General features: G+C 42.3%; 1 protein-coding gene across 2 annotated transcripts in view; it reads right to left on the bottom strand.

Moving 5' to 3' along the window:
- Positions 1 to 4382, bottom strand: part of NRDE2 (NRDE-2, necessary for RNA interference, domain containing) — a gene marked incomplete at its 3' end in the record, with an annotated part of 40929 nt that extends 36547 nt beyond the window's left edge. Inside the window, exon 1 of one of the 2 annotated variants that reach the window (XM_084240790.1) lies at positions 4301 to 4382. In XM_084240790.1, the coding sequence (XP_084096916.1) occupies positions 4301 to 4364 (64 nt within the window). In that variant the 5' untranslated portion in view covers positions 4365 to 4382. The remainder of the gene's footprint in view (positions 1 to 4300) is intronic. The other variant, XM_084240789.1, reaches the window with a different exon arrangement.
- Positions 4383 to 19227: the final 14845 nt, after the last annotated feature.

The following is a 19227-nucleotide window of genomic DNA, read 5'->3' as shown; positions in this document are numbered from 1 at the left end:
TGGTGAATTCTCTTACCCTCCCGCGCTTCTGACTGTACCCAGTGCTTGTATAAATAAATAAATCTTTAAAAAAAAAAAAAAGAAACGAGAATGATCTCTATACTCTGCTATCGAGTGAGCTCTAGGGTTTAGGATAAAAGGCAGAACAGTGTGGTTTTAGGAAGGAGGAGGGAAATAGAATTGTTCATAATAAGGGGGGGGTGCAGGAAGGGAGGATATCAGTGACTAATAGAAGTTTTCTTCCCCTAAAAGTTAAATTAACTTGGAGGTGCAGAGATGAAAGCCTTTTTTTCCTCTGAATTTACCTGGGTTATATTTAGAATCATGTAGTATTCCACATTATAAAATATGATCAAATCAAAAGGAAGAAAATAGCAATCCCCCAAAATTAAAAACAAACATACCTAATTGTATATGAAATGGTGACTAAACCACACAGAATTATTTCAAATAATTTTTAAACACAGTCATCTGACAACCTGTTTGTGTGATATGTCTTAAGAACAGAACTATAAATACTGAACTATTATTAGTCGCATTAGTACATATATAGATAATATAGATATTACACATACACAATTGTACTAGTGGTAGTAGGAATTAAGATTCTAAGCACAAGAGGAAAGAAATATAAATATTAAAGCAAAGACCTGTAGTGAAAATCTCAGAGTCTTAAGGTTGGGTTAGTAATACCCATATGAATTACGATATATTTTTGTAGGGGTAGGAAGGGTCCCTGAGCAGGTTTTCCATGATCCAGCAGACCAGGTAAAGGAGGACAGTCCTGGAGCCCCCAGTGGCTTTTGCAGGCTTTTATTGGGATTTACCAGGTACACAGCAGGCAGGGGGGCGGGGGGGCCGCGAGGCTGGTAATGACTCCCAACCCCCAGCAAGTCGTCACTCTTTCTGGGCTCTCTCTCGTGGTTCTCTGCTTTCGTTTCTCTGTTTCTGCTGGCATCCCCGTGACGCCACCCTTAAAAGTCCGTTCTTAGCCCAGGTGAATCCCATCTACATATGCCCACACCCTATTCCAGGTGCCCGCCATCAAGCATGCATTCAGGACCGTGGGGTTCCGTCATCTATCCTAATGGCAGGAGGGCAGAAAAACCTGATACTTTTTACCTTACCCTACAATTTTTCTCTTCCTGGTTCTGGCCACTGAAAATGTCTAAAAGTAATGACAACTCAGCACGATGACTACGTCTAACAGGCAATTTGTGGTTTTGACAAACCCATGCCATTTCCCACTAGGAGAAAGCAAGGTTTTGGTTTTGCTTCCTTTTTTTGAGAAACAACCAATTCCAAGCCCTAGCAAGACATGTAGCAGTAAATTCTGGGCATCTTTTAGGCCAGAAAGCAAGGAAGTGATTAAGGACAACTGGGTCATGTCAAAAAGACACTGGCACCAACTTGATTAGGCTCCCATTAGCCAACAATGGGGCAATTTGAGCATTAGAAAAAATGTCTGCAACGGATTGAAAGATAAATATTAGAAATCCATGAGTTCAAAATAAAAAGGTTAAAATGAAAGGCACTGCACTGGTCACCTCTACAATGTTTTGAGGACCCTATTAAGATTCCTGGACCTGACTCCAACCAGGATGTGGTTGGAGGCTTCCCCATAGCAACAAGCAATTCTGAGACTCCAAGAATGAAAATTCTGCCACTACCCAGAGATCGCATCAGATTCCACAGACTAATTGCTCAACCTCCCAAGACCATCACTTCTCACACCATCCGAAAGCCCTCTGCTTTTGACCAGACAGCTACAATTCATTGACCCTGGCCCCTTCCCCGGGTTCAATTAATGTGCTACAACCACCCACAGAACTCAGTAAACTCATTTACTCACTAGATCACTAATTTATTACAAAGGACATGACTGAGGAACAACCAGATGGAAGAGATGCATACAGCAAGCTGTGGGGAATCTGCCCTCTCCAGGGCACCATCTCCACAAGCCTCCAAATGTCCACCGACCTGGAAGCTCCCTTCTTTTGGGGTTTTTATGGAGGCTTCATTACACAGACATGACTTATTAATTCACTGGCCATCAGCAACTGAACTCAATCTCCATTGCCTCTACCCTCCCCAGGGGTCTCTGCGGTGGACTGAAAGTTCCAATCTTCTGATCAGAAGATTGGTTCACCTGGCAACCCGCCTCTACCCTTAGTGCTTCCCCAAAGTCAACATAACATAACATAACATAACAAGTTTGTCACTCTCAACTCATAGAAAAGTCCAAGGCTTTTGGGAGCTTTGAGCCAGAAACTGTGAAGATCAAATAAATATATGAGAAATACTTACTGTGGCCAACAGAATGACCAACTATGTATTTTTCTATGAATCATACTAAGGAAGACCCCAACTCGTTATTCTGAAAACTGACAAAATCAAGTATTCTTCTTGCTGTTCCTGCCTGAACTGTATTTCTGGGCAAGAGTGTAGGGGAAAAGTTTCTCATACAATAATGGACGCTTATAAATATAAGAGAAATGTTAAAGTGGGAAATTAACCATTCTGTAACTCCCATTTAATAATGGCTCTAAGCAATAATCATAAATGGCTGCAAAAATCATTAGGCAAAAGGCTAATGAACAACTTCATAATGGATTAGTCAGACTGTCCATGAAACCACACTTTAATCTTATCACTAAAAAAGAAAACGAGATAGCATATCCCTCTAATTCGATTCTCTAAGTGCAGAGCAACTCTAATAGGTTATTTTCAACTTAAAAAATTATACTTGTTTTAACTCTCTAGATCTAATTATCAGTTTACAGGCAATACTGGGCCAGAGAAGCTTATTAAAAGACATCATGAATATTGGGCAGGTACTGCCCACAGGAAAAATGACCCAGTTTCCTTAACAAATCACAAGGGGAAATGGATTTAATTTATATTAAAAAGAGACCTAAGAGATGTAGCCACAAAATGCAAATTTAGGTCCTAAGTTGAACAAACAGGCCACTTTCTAGACAATATATGATATTTGAACACTGATTAGCAACGAGATAATATTAAAGAATGGTAATTTTATCATAAGTGATAATGCTGTTTAATTTTTAAATAAGCAGTACTTAAAAGCACTTTACACATATTCTAGTGCTGGAAACCCAGATGACCAATAAGTACCAGTTAAGAGAAATAACAAGAACAATCTTCCATTTCACTCTCCCAAAATAAAAGGACAAACTCTTGACCTGTCATTCAAGTCACTACCTTCCCTTCCCTTTTTCCCAAGGTTCCTCTTCATAAACGCCTCTGTATTTCCATACAAACTGGACTATTTGCAATTTTTGGTATAGATTTCATGCTTTTAACTTTGCAAAAGTTAATTCCTTATAAAGTCTTCTTTGTATCGCCACCAAAAGTCATTCCTGTAATCCACTGGTAACACCTAAGACATCCTTCCATGCACTGTTATCTTTGTAAGTACCTACTACTGCACTGTACTTTAAGCAAATATTTATTGAACACCGACTATATTTTGGGCCTCTGCTAGGAGCTAAATAAACATCACGTGGAGGTTACAGTCTAGTAAAGAACGACCAAAATTACACTAATTATATATGAAATTACAATAATGAGAAGTATTACCCAAAAAGAGGTGTAGGGCGATGAGAGGCTATAACAGAGTTGTCGGGTACACTGGGTTCTGCCACGTTAAAGTGATGATTTAGGGTTACCTAAATTATGATTCACCACGTGCCTCAATTTCTAACAATGCAGCGCTCCTGGGAATGTTTAGGGCTTAAACAGAACGTAATACCGTCAACTGACACCAAGGAGGCCCTCGAAATGTAAACGTTAGCTGTTGCCCCCACCAGCTGTGCCTGTCTGGAGGAAAACTGTGCTTGATGAGGCTGTGGATCCTAATTCCTTAGCTCTAGGTTTCCCAGAAGATATGACTTCGACAAGCCTTTCAGAATTAAGTGAAACAGGAAAGAAAGATGCAATGAGAACCCCCAGCATCTGCATCAGGAGTTTCCTTGAGAGGTGAAATATTATTTTCATTTTACAGATGAAGAATCTGAAGCTTGGAGAAAGAATGGGGACCAACAAGTTGATAATACCCAAGTCCCAGCGCCGGGACCTCTCCCGGACTTTTCTCCCTCCCTAACACTGGACCTCCAGCCGCCAGGACAAGAAAGAAGCCTTCCCAGAAGGCCCTGCGGCGGCGCGAAGAACTCTGGGATACAAGTGGATAAACAAACGCAAGGTAAGGGCCGCGATTTAGGCCCGAGAAACTGCGTCTTGAGCCCGCCGAGTGTCTCCTTCAACCCTTTTGGGTGCTTACCTTTCCTGGCGCTCCCGCTATCGGGAGCCTCACTAACGGCCGCAAAGGCCGGGAACAGCGCCATGATCACAGGCCGCACCGCCGTTCCCTCCACAGAAATGGCGCCGAGGAGCGGCCGCCGGTAGTGAGGCCTGTGCGATCGCGGTGCATTCTGGGAAGTGTAGTTTTCCTGGCCTATACCCGGCTCGACCCATGGACGAGGCGGGGCGGGGCAGGACTGGGTACCCCTGGATTCCGTCAGAACCGGAAGTTACGGAGACCAGGTGTTGAAGTTTTTCAGAGCAGAGAAAGACTAGAAAGTTGGGATTGCAGTTCGACCTCTGAACTCACACTTCACTTGCTAACTGGGTCAAGTTAATCAAACTCTCTAATCTTTAGTTTCCTCATCTGCAAGGTGTTGAGAAGATTAAAAGAAGATATAAAGTGCTTGATATTGTGCCTGGCCGTGGAAAGCACGTGAAAGTTAGCTGTCACGTGAGCTGTCACTGCCAGTCCAACCTTCAGTCTGTTTACTGTTGTGTATATCCTAGGAATACAAAGGAATTCATCATCTGACCAGGTTCAGAATTTTTGGCTAGTAAGAAAATACATTACCTCCCTAAGAAGTACGTTTTAAACATTGGAATCAAAATCTAATTAAGCCTGCTACCAGAAAGAGAAATAAGGAACATTTTTTTTTTAAGATTTATTTATTTTTATACAAGAGCTGGAGTACAGGCCAGAGGTGCGGGAGGGTGAGAGGATTCACCAGAGATAGAGTGGGGAACAGAACAAGCAGACTGAGTGAAATACACTGCTGAGGGGAGCTGCGGTCGAGTCAGGAGAGGTCTGCTGTGCCATGTGGGTTGCTCTCTGGCTGGCCGGGGATCCAACTGGTGCTGCAGAGGCTGCCGATTGCTTCATAGTGCGGTGCTTAACCCCTTGCACCACCAGGGAGGCCATAAGGAACAATTTAAAGAGTTCAAACTGTTGTAGAGCAACCCCGATACAAAACGGGGTGCCTGACTGTGGGTCCTCACCCGCGCACTTAAAAGGACTTATCAATACTCTACTGCAGGCACACATGAAAGGTTAATAAAAGGTTTATTTACAAGGGAAGGGGAAATGAGGAAATGTACAGCTCTGGGAGAAAAGTGGGAGACAAAGTTTTAAGTGAGACCTACCCAATCCGCCGATCAGGAATCCCAAAATGGCGCTCTCAGAGTTGGCCGCCAGCCAGCAGCCGTGAAGCCAGGAGGGGAGCAATCGCGAGCCCCCCAAGGCCCACGTGTTTGGTTTTTATATCCAACTTGGCTGCCCACCTCCACCCTCAGGTCCCAGCCACCCTCCCTTGGTGGTGATGGGATTTGTCTTTCCCAATGTCCTGATGGCTTTAGTCTGGAGTGGGGGTGGGGTCCACAAAGCCTGTATGGGATTAACTCAGGACATCATTTCCCCCTAACAATACCACTTAGAAGTTTAGAAGTAATCAGCCAAATCCAGAATGTGGGGAATTATAGAAAATAACTCAGTTTCTTCAAACCGATGATTTTTCAGGGATGGAAGATTACCATAGATTAAAAGACTTTAGAGACCTATCAAACAAGAGCTATATATGAGCTCATTGTTATTATGATGGGAATACTGTAAAAAAAAAAAAAAAACAACTTTTTTGAAAGATGGAGAAATAAGAGAGTGTTAGACGTTGGTAATTCTTGTTACTTCTGTTAGAACTAATGGCACTGGGGTTACGAAAGTTCTTATATTAATTACAGAAACATTATATATAATTAGAGATACATACTCTAGTATGAATTAGTAAATACACCTTTCCACACTAAGGTCATAATTCAAGAGCCAGGAGGTGTTCCAATTGGTTTCACTGATGAGTGAGACTTTTAAACTGGTCTACCCAGAACTTAAAAAAGCAAGCTCCTTTCATCCTAACAAGGAATAAATCCTCAGTCACGAACTCACACAAACTGGAGAAACGGGTCTATCAGCTCATTCTGTCTTAAGGAATTGTCTAGAATGTATGAAGTAAAATAAAGAAAATGTGCTCTTGGTAAACAGGAGGAAATAAAGGAATTTGAGTTATTTCTTTAATATGATGTTTTCCTTTTTTTTTTTTTTATATGAGGGGGTGGGAATTTTTTTAAGCTAGAAATGCCTTAATTTGTGGACACAATCCCAAGCAATGGCTCTTCAATCATAGCTAAACGAGTCTATGTTTAGTTAAAATTCACAAACTCAAGAATCTGTCTGAAATCTGTAAGGTTCTGAGAAGTCATGAAAATTAAAGGATGGCAATTGCAGGCTGGATAATGATTTTACCATTTGAAAAAATCTTTAGGAGGAATCTCACTTAGCTTTAGTATCCTATAAGGAATGTTGTATTATTTGGGCTGAGCGCATTTTCCAAGCACTTTGAATAAAACTGTTTTTGATCAAAGTTTTAAAAGACTGCATAGTTTTTTTTTAAAGATTTATTTATTTATTTATTTATTTATTTATACAAGAACGGGGTATAGGCCAGATGCACGGGAGGGTGAGAGGATTCACCAGAGACAAAGCAGGGAACAGAACAGGCAGACTGACGAAATACGCTGCTGAAGGGAACAGCAGGCGAGGCAGGAGAGGTCTGCTACACCATGAGGGACCCTTGCCGGCTGGCATCTAACTGGCACAGCAGAGGCTGCGGACGGCTTCACAGCGCAGGGCTCAACCTCCTGTGTCACCAGGGGAGGCCCAAATTTTTTAAAAATATTTATTTATTTATGCATACAAGACCTGGGGTACAGGCCAGGGATGCGGGGGTGAGAGGATCCACCAGAGACAGTGGGGAACAGAACAGGCAGATTGACTGAAACACACTGCTGAGGGTAGCAGCAGGTGAGGTAGGAGAGGTCTGCTTCTCCATGTAGATTGCTTCCTGGCTGGCCGGGGATTGAACTCGTGCTGCAGAGGGTGCAGATCATTTCATAGTGCAGTGTTTAACCCCTTGTGCAACCAGGAAGGCCCCCCAGAAAAAGTTTTAAATAAAGGAAAGTATAAGGAAGATAAGTAATACATATCCATTACCCAAATATATAGGAATATATGTCCATTACCCAAAGACAAGTACTATTCTGGAGTATTTCTATGGAGACATTTTTTTGTTTTATGTTTTTCTGGTGTCTCAGTTTAAGGGTATATTTTATCATCATGGTTGTGATTACTTTTCCTCCTTAATATTCTTTTTTTTCCTCCTTAATATCCTACACAAGCATCTGTCTATTTTATTACAAACCTCGTAGCATGTAGTAGATAGATAATATTTTATCAACGGATGGGATAACCATGTACTTTTCTATTTCCTATTTCTCGATATTTGGCAAACCTTACTTCTGGTGTCATCTCACCCATGTTATCTATGAATTCTCCAGTACATGAATGGCTGGACAGAATTATCAACACAAGATCTTAAATAACAGCTCATTCACAAATAGCCCAGAGGGATGTTTGTAATGATGAACTGCCACGTGGAACGTGAGGAGTGAGGTAATAAAGACAGCCAAGGAGGAGCAAGAAGAAGCATCTTTAAAAAGACAAATATAGGGCCTCCCTGGTGGCGCAAGTGGTTAAGCATAGCACTGTGAAGCTATCCACAGCTTCTGCAGCATGGTTTTTATCCCTGGCCGGTCAGGGAGCAACCCACATGGCGCAGCAGACCTTTCCTGTCTCACCTGCTGCTCCCCTCAGCAGTGTATTTCAGTCTACCTGTTCTGTTCCCCACTCTGTCTCTGGTGTTCTGTTCCCCACTCTATCTCTGGTGAATCCTCTCACCTCCCGCATCTCTGGCCTGTTCCCCATTTCTTGTATGCATAAATAAATCTTTTTAAAAATCTTTAAAAAAAGACAAATATAATTTCAAACAATAAAGGCAAAACTCCATAATACATTTACAGCAGTCACTCACCTATGTTCCAACATTACATACAGACATCTCAACTAACAATTCTGGCTGAAGAGACAAGTGCAAAAATAATGTATAGTGGGCCTCCCTGGTGGCGCAGCGGTTGAGCTCTGGGTTGCAATGCTGTGCGCAGCCTCTGCAGCACTGGTTCGATCCCCGGCTGCAACCCGGCCACCGGAGGAGGGTCCCACATGGCACACAGGCCTCTCCTGCCGCCTGTTGCTCCCCTCAGCAGTGTACTTTGGTCCTTCTGCCTGCTCTGCTCCCCGCTCTGGCTCTGGTGAATTCTCTCACCCTCCCACACTTCTGACTGTACCCAGTGCTTGTATAAATAAATAAATAAAATCTTAAAAAATAATAATAAATAATGTATAGTGAAGAAGGATTATTGGCAGCACTGAGGAGGGAAGGATTAACTCTGCCTGGGAGGGCTCCACAGAGGTAGAGCTGCTTACCGTGGCCAGGACAGGTGAGGCAGAGTGCACTGGATAAACAATGGAGAAAACAAAAGCAGGTATAGGGACAAGCACGTGCAGAAGTCCAAGTTATAAAACAGGAGGCTGTGTCTAAGGATCCCCAACCAGGCCTATGTGACCACAGTGAAGTGTGAGAAGACTGGGGTCTGCCGGAGAAGCCTGATGCCATATATTGTATTATAAAGGATTTGGTCTAGGAGCCTCCCTGGTCGTGCAAGGGGTAAAAGTCTCAGCGCTATCAAGCTATTTATTGGCAGCTACTGCAGCACAAATTAGATCCCCAGCTAGGGAGCTGACCCACATGGCACAGCAGACTTCTCCTTTCTTGCCCACTGCTCCCCTCGGCAGTGTATGTCAGTAGATCTGCCTGTTCTGCTCCCCACTCTCTCTGGTGAATCCTCTCACCCCCTGCACCTCTGACCTGCATCCCAGCTCTTATATGCATAAATAAATAAAATAAAATAAAATAAAGAATTTGGCCCTTGTTTTTCCTCAGGGGTAAACACGAAGTCCTTCCAATTTTCTGAGTCTTTGTCATTCATGGTGGGCCCCTGGCCACACCTGAATATATGCTAACAAGATGACTCAGTATGTAGAAGAATTGCCAGGCAGAACAAACATCAGGTTAGAGCTTGGAGTTTGGTGCCAGGGCACCTCTAGGGACTGGTGGGGGTCGGAGGTTCGGTTCAATCACATGGCCAAGCATTCAACCAACTGTGTCTATGTAATGAAACCCCAATAAATCTCCAGACAACCCAAGGCTCCAGTGAACTCCCAGATTGATGTACATAGCAATGTGGTGGGGCAGGGGGTGATTCACAGGGAAGAAACTCAGAAGCTCTACATTCAAGATATTCCCAGACCTCACCCTGCTCACCCTGTGTGCCACTTCTTTGGGCCGGTGCAGATTTGCAACCTTTATAATAAAGCTATAACCCCAGGTCGAGCACTTTTCTTCTTCTGTGAGTCACTGTGGCCAATTATCAAAACTGAGGTGGTTGGGGGAACCCTGAGTTTGTGGTCAGTTGGTGATAAGTGCGGCAGACAGGGGATCCCTGCGCTTGCAGTTGTCATCTGAAGTGAGAGCAGTCTTTGGTGGGGACAGATCCCTTAACCTGTAGGTCTGTGCTAACTCCACATGGTTTGCATAGAAATCACAAGGCAGTATTGTACCACTCTGAGGACTTCGGGCCTCATTTGAAGGATTTTAAGTAAGGGAATGTAGTAGCAAGCCCGCAGGCTGGCAAGGTGGGGGGCCAGAGGTGGGCAGGCCTCCCAGCTGCCAGGCTGCTGCTGCCAGGGCGTGCCCAGCCTGCCCTGGGAAGAAGACAGAAATTTTCTGCAGATCTCTCTCTCAATTAGCAGCAAGCTAAGAGACTTGGATCTTTCAAAAAAGAATAAAAAAGATTTTCCTATAAGTCTTTGGGAAGCATTTAAAGATACAGAAGGATACAACAAATTACTGTGCACTCACCCCAGCCCCTAATCAGCACGTGTTAGCACTTTCTTATTTTTCTTAATTTGTTTTATTTGTACTTATTTGCTTTTTATTATGTCATTGACTCTCAACGGGCATAAAGTGGGACAATTTCTTCCTCGGGGGACTGTTGGCATCTTATGAGATATTTCTTGGCCATCACAACTGGGAAATACAACTGGCATCTGGTGAGCAGAGGCAAGGGATACTGCCAAACCTCGTAGGATGTACAGCCCAGCCCCACAGCAAAGAATGATCTGGAACGGTCTGGCCCAAACATCAACAATGCTGAAGCTGAGAACCCTGATTTCAATAAAAGAAATAAAAAATAATCTAGCTGCAATAGTAGTTCCTGTATACCCTGCCCCACACTCAAACCCATTTCCCAGCCGCCCTCTCCCAAAGGCAACCACTATCATGAGTCAGATATAAGGACAGTTTTGGGGGTGATTTTTGTTTTGTTTTTGCAAATTCTTTTTTTTTTGCTGAGTTCTTAAGGTTCAACCCTTTGAAATATTTAGTTAATTCTCAGTTTCTCCTACAGGGATGAAATTACCCAACGGAAACACCACTGTAACCTCCAAAAGTACAATTTATTCACTGTGGTGGAAAATAAGACCATGAAAAAATGATTGCCAGAAATAAGATTAGACACAGGGCTAGATATGTTTCAGTTCAAACATAACAAACGTTCCCTTCTTTTTTTTTAATTTTTATTTATTATTTTTTAAATAAATTTTATTTTTATATTCCCCATACAATTGCAACCCCCTTATTTTGACCTCAATTCCTCCCCTCCCCACCCCCCGCCCCCCAAAAAGTGTCTCTGGTTCATAGTTTTTTATTGATTTTGATTTTCACTTTTTTATAGTTATTCATTTTCCTGGTCCCTTATTTAAGTTTTCTAGATTCCTGCTATGAGTGAGACCATCCGATATTTTTCTTTTTCTTTCTGGCTTATTTCGCTGAGCATGATCCCTTCCAGCGCCATCCATGTTGCTGCAAATTGCATGTGTTTATCTTTTTTGAATGCTGAGTAATATTCCATGGTGTATATGTACCACATCTTCTTGATCCAGTCATCTATTTTTGGGCATTTGGGTTGTTTCCAAAGCTTAGCTATTGTAAACAGTGCTGCTATAAACATAGGGGTGCAGGTGCTCTTTGGAGTTGATGTTTCTGTGTCCTTTGGGTAAATACCTAGGAATTGAATTGCTGGATCATATGGAAGCTCTATGTTTAGTAGGTCCAGAAATCTCCACACAGCTCTCCATAGTGGTTGGACCAGTTTGCACTCCCACCAACAGTGCAGGAGAGTTCCTTTTTCTCCACACCCTCGCCAACATTTGTTGTTGCTAGTTTTTTTAATATGTGCCATTCTCACTGGTGTAAGATGGTATCTCATGGTAGTTTTGATTTGCATTTCCCTGATGACAAGTGATGTTGAACATTTTTTCATATGCCTGTTGGCCTGTTGGCATTTCCTCTTCAGAGAAGTTTCTTTTTAGCTCTTCTGCCCATTTTTTGACAGGATTATTTTCTTTGTTGTTGTTGAGTCTCATCAGCTCTTTGCAGATTTTTGTGATCAGTCCTTTATCATTAGTGACAAACATTCCCTTCTTTATTCTGAGTCCTCTAACACTGTTACTAGGAGCCGATCCTACAAGACCAGGTGACTGCGTCTTCATTAGGATATTGTATAATTTGATAACATCTATTGGAATGAGCTCACCAAAGTTAGCCTTATTAAGCAAAGATGAGCTAATTCAAATCATCTTTTGTGTTTCCCCCACTATCTGTATTCTCAGACCTAAAATAGGACCTACCAAAACATACTAAATAAGGATGTTCTACATTCGGACAGCAGGGGAAACATTTTACAAACAACTTACAAACAAATCTCTGTGTAACAAAAAATTTATAAGAATTTTGGAGTAATTAATCTGAGTCTTGAATTAATACTGAAATGATGCTTCAATGCAAATTTCTAAAAAAATCAATAAAATAAATGAAAAGGTTACTAAACAGATGGTAAGCAAAAAATAGCTCCATTTTTTATTTAAAAAAAAAGTTAAAACCAGTGTTTTGCACTGGTGTTAAAAATATCATCTTCAGGTAGGAAAATGTCATGTAAGATGTCTTCAGGGGTTTTGTAATGTAGAAGGAGAAACACATACATTAGCAGATGATGTTCATAAAATGATATGGAGGGACAATGGAAGACATCGGCTACGACTATAGCAGAGATGAAATTAAAGATTTAATTGGTAATAGCAATGCCCTTCTTCATCAAGCCCAACTATTGTTTATAATCTTCTAATAGGAGCTGAGAACACCTTTTGAATTAAAATAGTCAAAATGAATAAAAACAGCAGATGTTCATCCTACCCTTGAAATTTTAAGTCTATTTAAGGTGCTTACAATTTCCTTCTGGAAATTAAAAATGGGAAAGTGATCAAGTTTACCTACTCCTCTATCTCCCCGTCATTTGTTCTACTATAGACCCATCACAGATATCAAAGGTTATTTGTTCTACTATAGACCCATCACAGATATCAAAGGATAAACTTTTTGTCTATTTGATATGTCTACAAATCAAGCCATGGTCTATATTCTGGAGGAATGTATTGAAAATGTGCTATATTATTTTCTTAACCTGAGTAATGAGAGAAAGGGATTGAGAATATTGGTATGATTAGTACAATGACTCAAGACTATTTTTATCTTTAAAATTTAACTAGTTAAAATAATCAAATAAATGTGCCCTATCAGTACTTCCCTGGTTGCATAGGGGTTAAAGTCTCAGTGCTGTCAAGCCTTCACCAGCCACTCTGGCAAGAGTTTGATCCCTGGCCAGGGAGCTGACCCACATGGCGCAGCAGACCTCTCCTTTCTCACCCGCTGCTCCCCTCAGCAGCATGTTTCAGTAGATCTGCCTATTCCGGTCCCCATTCTGTCTCTGGTGAATCCTCTCACCACCACCCCACCCCCCCACCGCACTTCTGGCCTACACTCCATTTCTTGTATGCATGAATAAATTTTAAAAACTCTTTTTTTAAAAAAAAAAATCTAAATTCAAGTGAGGGTCCTCAGCCCCCCAAGATGTTCAGAGAAGGCCTGCCCACGATGTGTTACTTTGCCCTGTGGATTGTTTTGAGCTGAGGTCAACTGCAGCCCTGCAGGCTTATGAAAATTACCCCTCCCTTAACTACCTAGAAGAATGAAAATAGGGGGCCTTGCCCAGAATTAGGGTTTAACCAGAAATAACCTAATCAGAGAGGCCTATCTCTGTGGCAGGACAAATATCTAACTAGAGTTTCTCTGGTCTTCTGCTATAAGGCCCCTCTCCTTGTCATGTGAACCCCTTCCTTGGAATCCCAACCGCCTATCCCATACTTTGCTCAGGGTATTCAATATATCTTCATTTTGCCTCATTCTTTGGAATCCACATTTACATAGATTCTCTGTAGATAGGAGATTAAATGTGTTTGCTTCTCCTACTATACTATGGATTTTAATTTGATGGCTCCACCAGGAGAAGAACCCAGAGGTGGAGGGAGACATTTCCTCTTACCCTGCATGACATTCCAGTGTGGGTCTCCATTCTGCATCATTAGGGTGCTTATGTTGTAGACAGAACCCCACAATACAGCTTGATTGGCCTAAGCATGAGAAGTAGATCTTTCCCTGTTAGACTGAAAGATGGTGTCAAGGATGGAAATTCATCTTCTGATTTTCACCATCTTCAAATGTTTATCTAACTGATTCATCAGAGCAAGTGAAAGTATAATATCTCTCAGCCCCTTGAGATCATCAAGCAGCTGATTACAACTTTTCAGCCCTTCAGCATTTGGGTTGCATAATCTTTGAGGGATTCTGCAGAAGATGTTGATAATGTTTTCCTCTTTGACATTCAAGTTAATTATCACCATTGAATCTTTAATACTTAAAAAATACAGGTTACTTAATTTGTTCATGAATCAGTGGTTTAATTAATGCAAGTGTATAAATATATTAAATTATGCTAATGTTTAATATCTTTTTGGATAGTCAAAAGTGCATTAAAAATTAAAATAAAATTAATTCCCATTTTCCATTCTTACACAGTAGTTAATGTTATTTTATACTGTGGTATAGTGTTCTACAAATTAACATCTGGTCCTTTGAATTAATAAATTTTGTGATTTATTTACTGCCTGGGGTGATACTCATTCCTTTTTCAATTACTGTAAAACTTTATATATTACGGCATGAGACCCTGAGCAATTGGATGAACAGCATTGAGAAGGTTTTCTTTTAAATGGAATCGTGTAACAAAGACAGAAGATTAAATCGACATATCTCTACTAGGCCAATGAACAAACACTGGACTCTGTGATGGGCTTATGAATAACCCTTCAAAGGGGACCTTTCAGAATCAAAATGTTCTGAAAAAAAACAGTCTCCTGCTCTTAAGTAACTGAATGTCCTGGTGAACCGTTATCATCCACTGAGCTAAAGAGCAGGAATCTCTAGGATCCAGTGGATTACCAAGAGGCAGAGCTGCGATTTCAAAGCACTGACATGTCATTCCATCCTGCAAACTTTTAGAACTGCCTGAAGGAATGGCTATACTTTGCACAAGACCTAAATATACATATTTAATGTGCCCATGTGTTCAATCTTTTTTAATATTTCTTTTGGTAAGCACTGACAAGATTCCTAGCTCCTCCCTGGGCTGTAAAAGCAAAAGGGACATAACACAAAAATGACATTCCCCCAGGGGTTGGTTTTTTTTTAATCTCCTGGAAACCCTGTTTCATTCCCAGGAGGGCACTTCATGTAGAACATGGTTCCTGCTGGAAAACCCACAGGGAGGGGAGCCGCCGTGAGGCAAGGAAAGGTTAGAGGGACCTCCCTGATCTGCTCCTGCAATCACAGGAGGGGAGAAGAGCAGTAGGGGCTTGGAGAAGCTGTTGGCATGGTCACAGAAGCAGCAAATGAACTCGGCGGGAAATGCAGATTCAGCACCAGTGAGTTGGGGCTTCATTTCAACTGACTCAACCCACTCTGCCTAGGGGGCCCTTAATTTCTAGCTATTACAGTGCCAATCGGAAGGGAAGCTTTTCAGTTGACATGAGGGATTTACTGTTCATAGGTGAAGATGAAGGTAGGTGGGACATTATGAGAACTCCACAGAAAAATAGGCCTGATGACAAATCCCTGTACTATTCATATCCCGGAGGCCTTGGCTACTCAGACAATTAGAGACCAGACCATTCAAAACATGAGAAGGAAGCCTGTGTTTGGCACATGAGGGTAGCTGTGGAATTAATAAGCATGTGTTAATCCTTTGCAAAGTTATGCAGAGTACCCTTTGTATAAGGTGATTCCAAACTCTAAATTAGGAATTTTTATTTCTATCAAAAGTATAACTGATCGCAGTTTTCCAGACTTTTCCTAGCCTGTTCTGGCATATCTTGGTTGGCCAACCTGCCCTAGACCGTGTGGTACAGCCCACTCTCCTCCCCTACCCCCATGCCACCCCAGGCAACAGCATCCTCCTCATTCCCAGGACAGGTGCCAATTCATTCATCAGTCATAGAAACATCTGTGGGACTTGACCTTCTGTTCTAGTTTCTCAGTTTGTTCCTGCTTCCAGCCTTTTCTGACCTTAGACTTGATGCTCAGAATGGCTTGTGTCACCCTACTTCCTTCTGGGTTTAAACCCCACACTTTGATGAGGTCTGTGTAAACCCCTCCAGTAAACTCTTACCCAGGACAGGTCTCCACCAAACTGGTCCTGGTTCTTGCAGCTGAGCAGACCAATGTAATTCTGGAAAAATATGCTTTTGGGGACTAAGAGGAAAACCTTCCTTTGCTTCAACTCTTATTGGAAATATGGCATCTAAAGACCTGGTGGATCTATTGGCCGGTCCTTCCTCAGTGCTGAGGGGTGGTATGTATCTCAGGATCCTCGTTCCAGACAGCAGTGAAGGGCACCAGAGTCACGGCTCCCAGTCACGTGGTCCACTCGCCAACAGGGCCAGACACTGGTGTAAATGGCTCCAGCCACCTCTCATGGAACTTGCTGTTTCCTGATAAGAGACAAGTACAATAAAAATAAAGAAGCAACAGGATCCAAGTTGTTGCATGTTTGGGGAGAAGTCAGTCTTTAGATCTGTCTTGCCATGAGCCCAAGGATCCCCAAAGTTATGTAGCTCCTGCTACATACAATGATCTCACATAAGGGGATCATTGTGCAGAAATAGCAAGATAACTCAGTCTATGGTATTTGCCTTCAGGTTATCTGTAAAACCTGATTGTGAATACTGGCATAGGTTGCAGTGATGGGGGTGGGGAGGGAGGTGGGGGACTAAGGAGAGGTGGCGTAGGTCTCTGAAAGTTATGATCAGTGCTCACTTCCAGAATGGCTCGTGGGTCAGTCCCAGCCTACTGACCACCAGACCATCAGGGAAGGTGGCAGCAACCTGAGGGCACCTGAGGGAACATTTGGAGGTATGTCCCACTGAATCCTGGGACAGGTGTCACTTTGGCCTTGGGCAGGAGAACTGGTGAATTCCCCAAATTCAAACGTTGGGGTGATGGTTTCTGCTAAAGAGTGGGCAACGGCCCCAGATATTTTGGGAACTAGCCACGTGGTTCTCTTATCTGTTCTGGGAGAATGTCTACTTCTACGCATTGATCTCCAAAGGGTCCCAACCTGAATGAGATTATAGGGTCAAGAGATGCTGCTGCTTCAGCTGGCAGCCTGGGGGTGGAGATGGGGAAGCTGGGCCAGAGAGAGACCTGCGGTTGGACTTAACGCTGCTCCCACTGCCACACAAAGATGCTGCGAAGGGGCTTTCGAAAAGTTTAGACATGATCCATCTGTTCATCTCAAGCTTATTTTAATAACCACAATTCTAAGTGGTCAGCTTCTATTCTAATTTTGAGTCTTACAACTAAAACTTACATGTTAAGTTTTATAATATATGGTAATGAAATCACGGACTTAGGAAGACACCAATAGCCTCTATCTTTAGAGAAAAAATTTATTGACATAGCGTTGGATAAAAACGGCGTAGAGGCCTCGTTGTCTTGGTTAATAATCAACACGTGTGTATACTACCTGACATTCTGAAGACTGAAAGTTCAAGTCTACTGTTCACTATACAACTGACCCCTTTTACCTCATTCCCCCACCTCCTCCTCCCTTTCCTAACAGTAACAGCTAATACATAGTCTTATAGACTGAATGCTCATTTTTGTCTTGTTTAGGGCATTCATTTTTTTCTGTGTTCCCCATGAGTGAAATTATAGGCTGTTTGTCTTTCTCCTGTAGTGTCTATTTCTCTATGATGGTTTCTATCACAGCAACCCCACCCTCTTCTAGGAATGTTAGCATTACCTGCATAAATAGTGCCGCCAGTATTTATCTTGGGAAATGCTTGACTGCTTTCTATTTCTGCTTTTGGTTTTTTTTTTTAATATTTTATATATATATTTTACATCATTCTTCATTTTTTAAAAATATTTATTTATGAATATAAGAATATAAGAGCTGGGGTACAGGCCAGAAGTGTGGGGGGGGTGGTGAGAAGTTTCACCAGAGACAGAGTGGGGAGCAGAACAGGCAGATTGACTGAGTACCCTGCTGAGGGGAGCAGCGGGAAAGTCAGGAGGGTCTGCTACACCATGTGGGTTGCTCCCTGGCCAGCCGGGGATCGAACTCATACTGCGGAGGCTGCAGATAGCATCATAGGTTGCTCTTAACCTTTGTGCCACCAGGGAGGCCTCTCATTCTTCACTTTTGTGCAGTGTATGCTTTCTCATCTTAGTTATAGTCCCAGTGAAATTCCCACCACCAATTCACCTGTGTTCCATCACCATAGTCCCTTGTGATCTTCCCACCCTGTTTTGATCCTTCTCCCTCTCCCTCCCCTGCAGAATGTCTCTGATTTAAAGTTGTCAGTTGATTTTGATTTTTAATTTAATATATTATGATTATTTTTCCCCCCTCCTTATTTGTTTCCTCTACATTCCTCCTATAAGTGAAGCTATCTGATAACCTGACTTAATTCACTAAGCATAATCCCTTCCAGCTCCGTCCATGTTGCTGTGAATGGCATGTGTATCTTTTTTGATTGCTGAGTAATATTCCATTGTGTGTATATACTACATCTTCTTGATTCAGTCATCTATTTTGGGGCATTTGGGTTGTTTCCATAGCTTACCTATTGTAAATAGTGCTGCTATAAACATAGGGGTGCAGGTGTCCTTTGGGTAAATGCCTAGGAGTGGAATTGCTGGATTGTATAGAAGGTCCATTTTTAGTAGACTGAGGAACCTCCAGACAGCTTTCCATAATGACTGGACCAATTTGTATTCCCACCAGCAGTGTAGGAGAGTTCCTTTTTCTCCACATCCTCGCCAACATTTGTTGTTGCTAGCTTTTTTAATATGTGCCATTCTCACTGGTGTGAGGTGGTATCTTATTGTGGTTTTGATTTGCATTTCCCTGATTACAAGAAATTTTGAGCATTTTTTGGTTTTGGCCATTTGCAGTTCCTCTTTGGAGAAGTGCCTTTTTAGCTCTTCTGTCTATTTTTTGACTGGATTGTTTGCTTTGTTTTTGTTGAGTCAGCTCTTTGTAAACCTTTGTGATCAGTCCCTTATCAGTAGTATTGTGTGCTGCTTTTGTTTGTTGTTGTTGTTAATTCAGGGAGATCATTCCTTCTCAAAATGGAAATTCTTGCAACTGATCAAATAGCTCAGCTCTATCTCCACCCCACCCCACCAGCCAGCTGCCTGGCCTCTCCTCACAGCCTCAGACACATCCAGCTGCCAGAGCACACCCCACACCTCCACATGTGCTGCACGTGAAACCAGGCACCTTTCCCCTCCCCCAAGCTGTTTCCTCTTCCAAGATTCCCTATGACACCCACCAGTGACACTGTGCAGGTGTTCCTATTCTTTTCATGGATCCTAAATTCATATATTTCATCACCCACTGGGACCCATGAATCTCCAAATCACACACCATGCCTGGTACGTGTGT

This window comes from Talpa europaea (genome assembly GCF_964194135.1).
Source record: "Talpa europaea genome assembly, chromosome: 8".
Lineage (NCBI taxonomy): Eukaryota > Metazoa > Chordata > Mammalia > Eulipotyphla > Talpidae > Talpa > Talpa europaea.
This window is presented reverse-complemented; position numbering and strand designations above follow the sequence as displayed.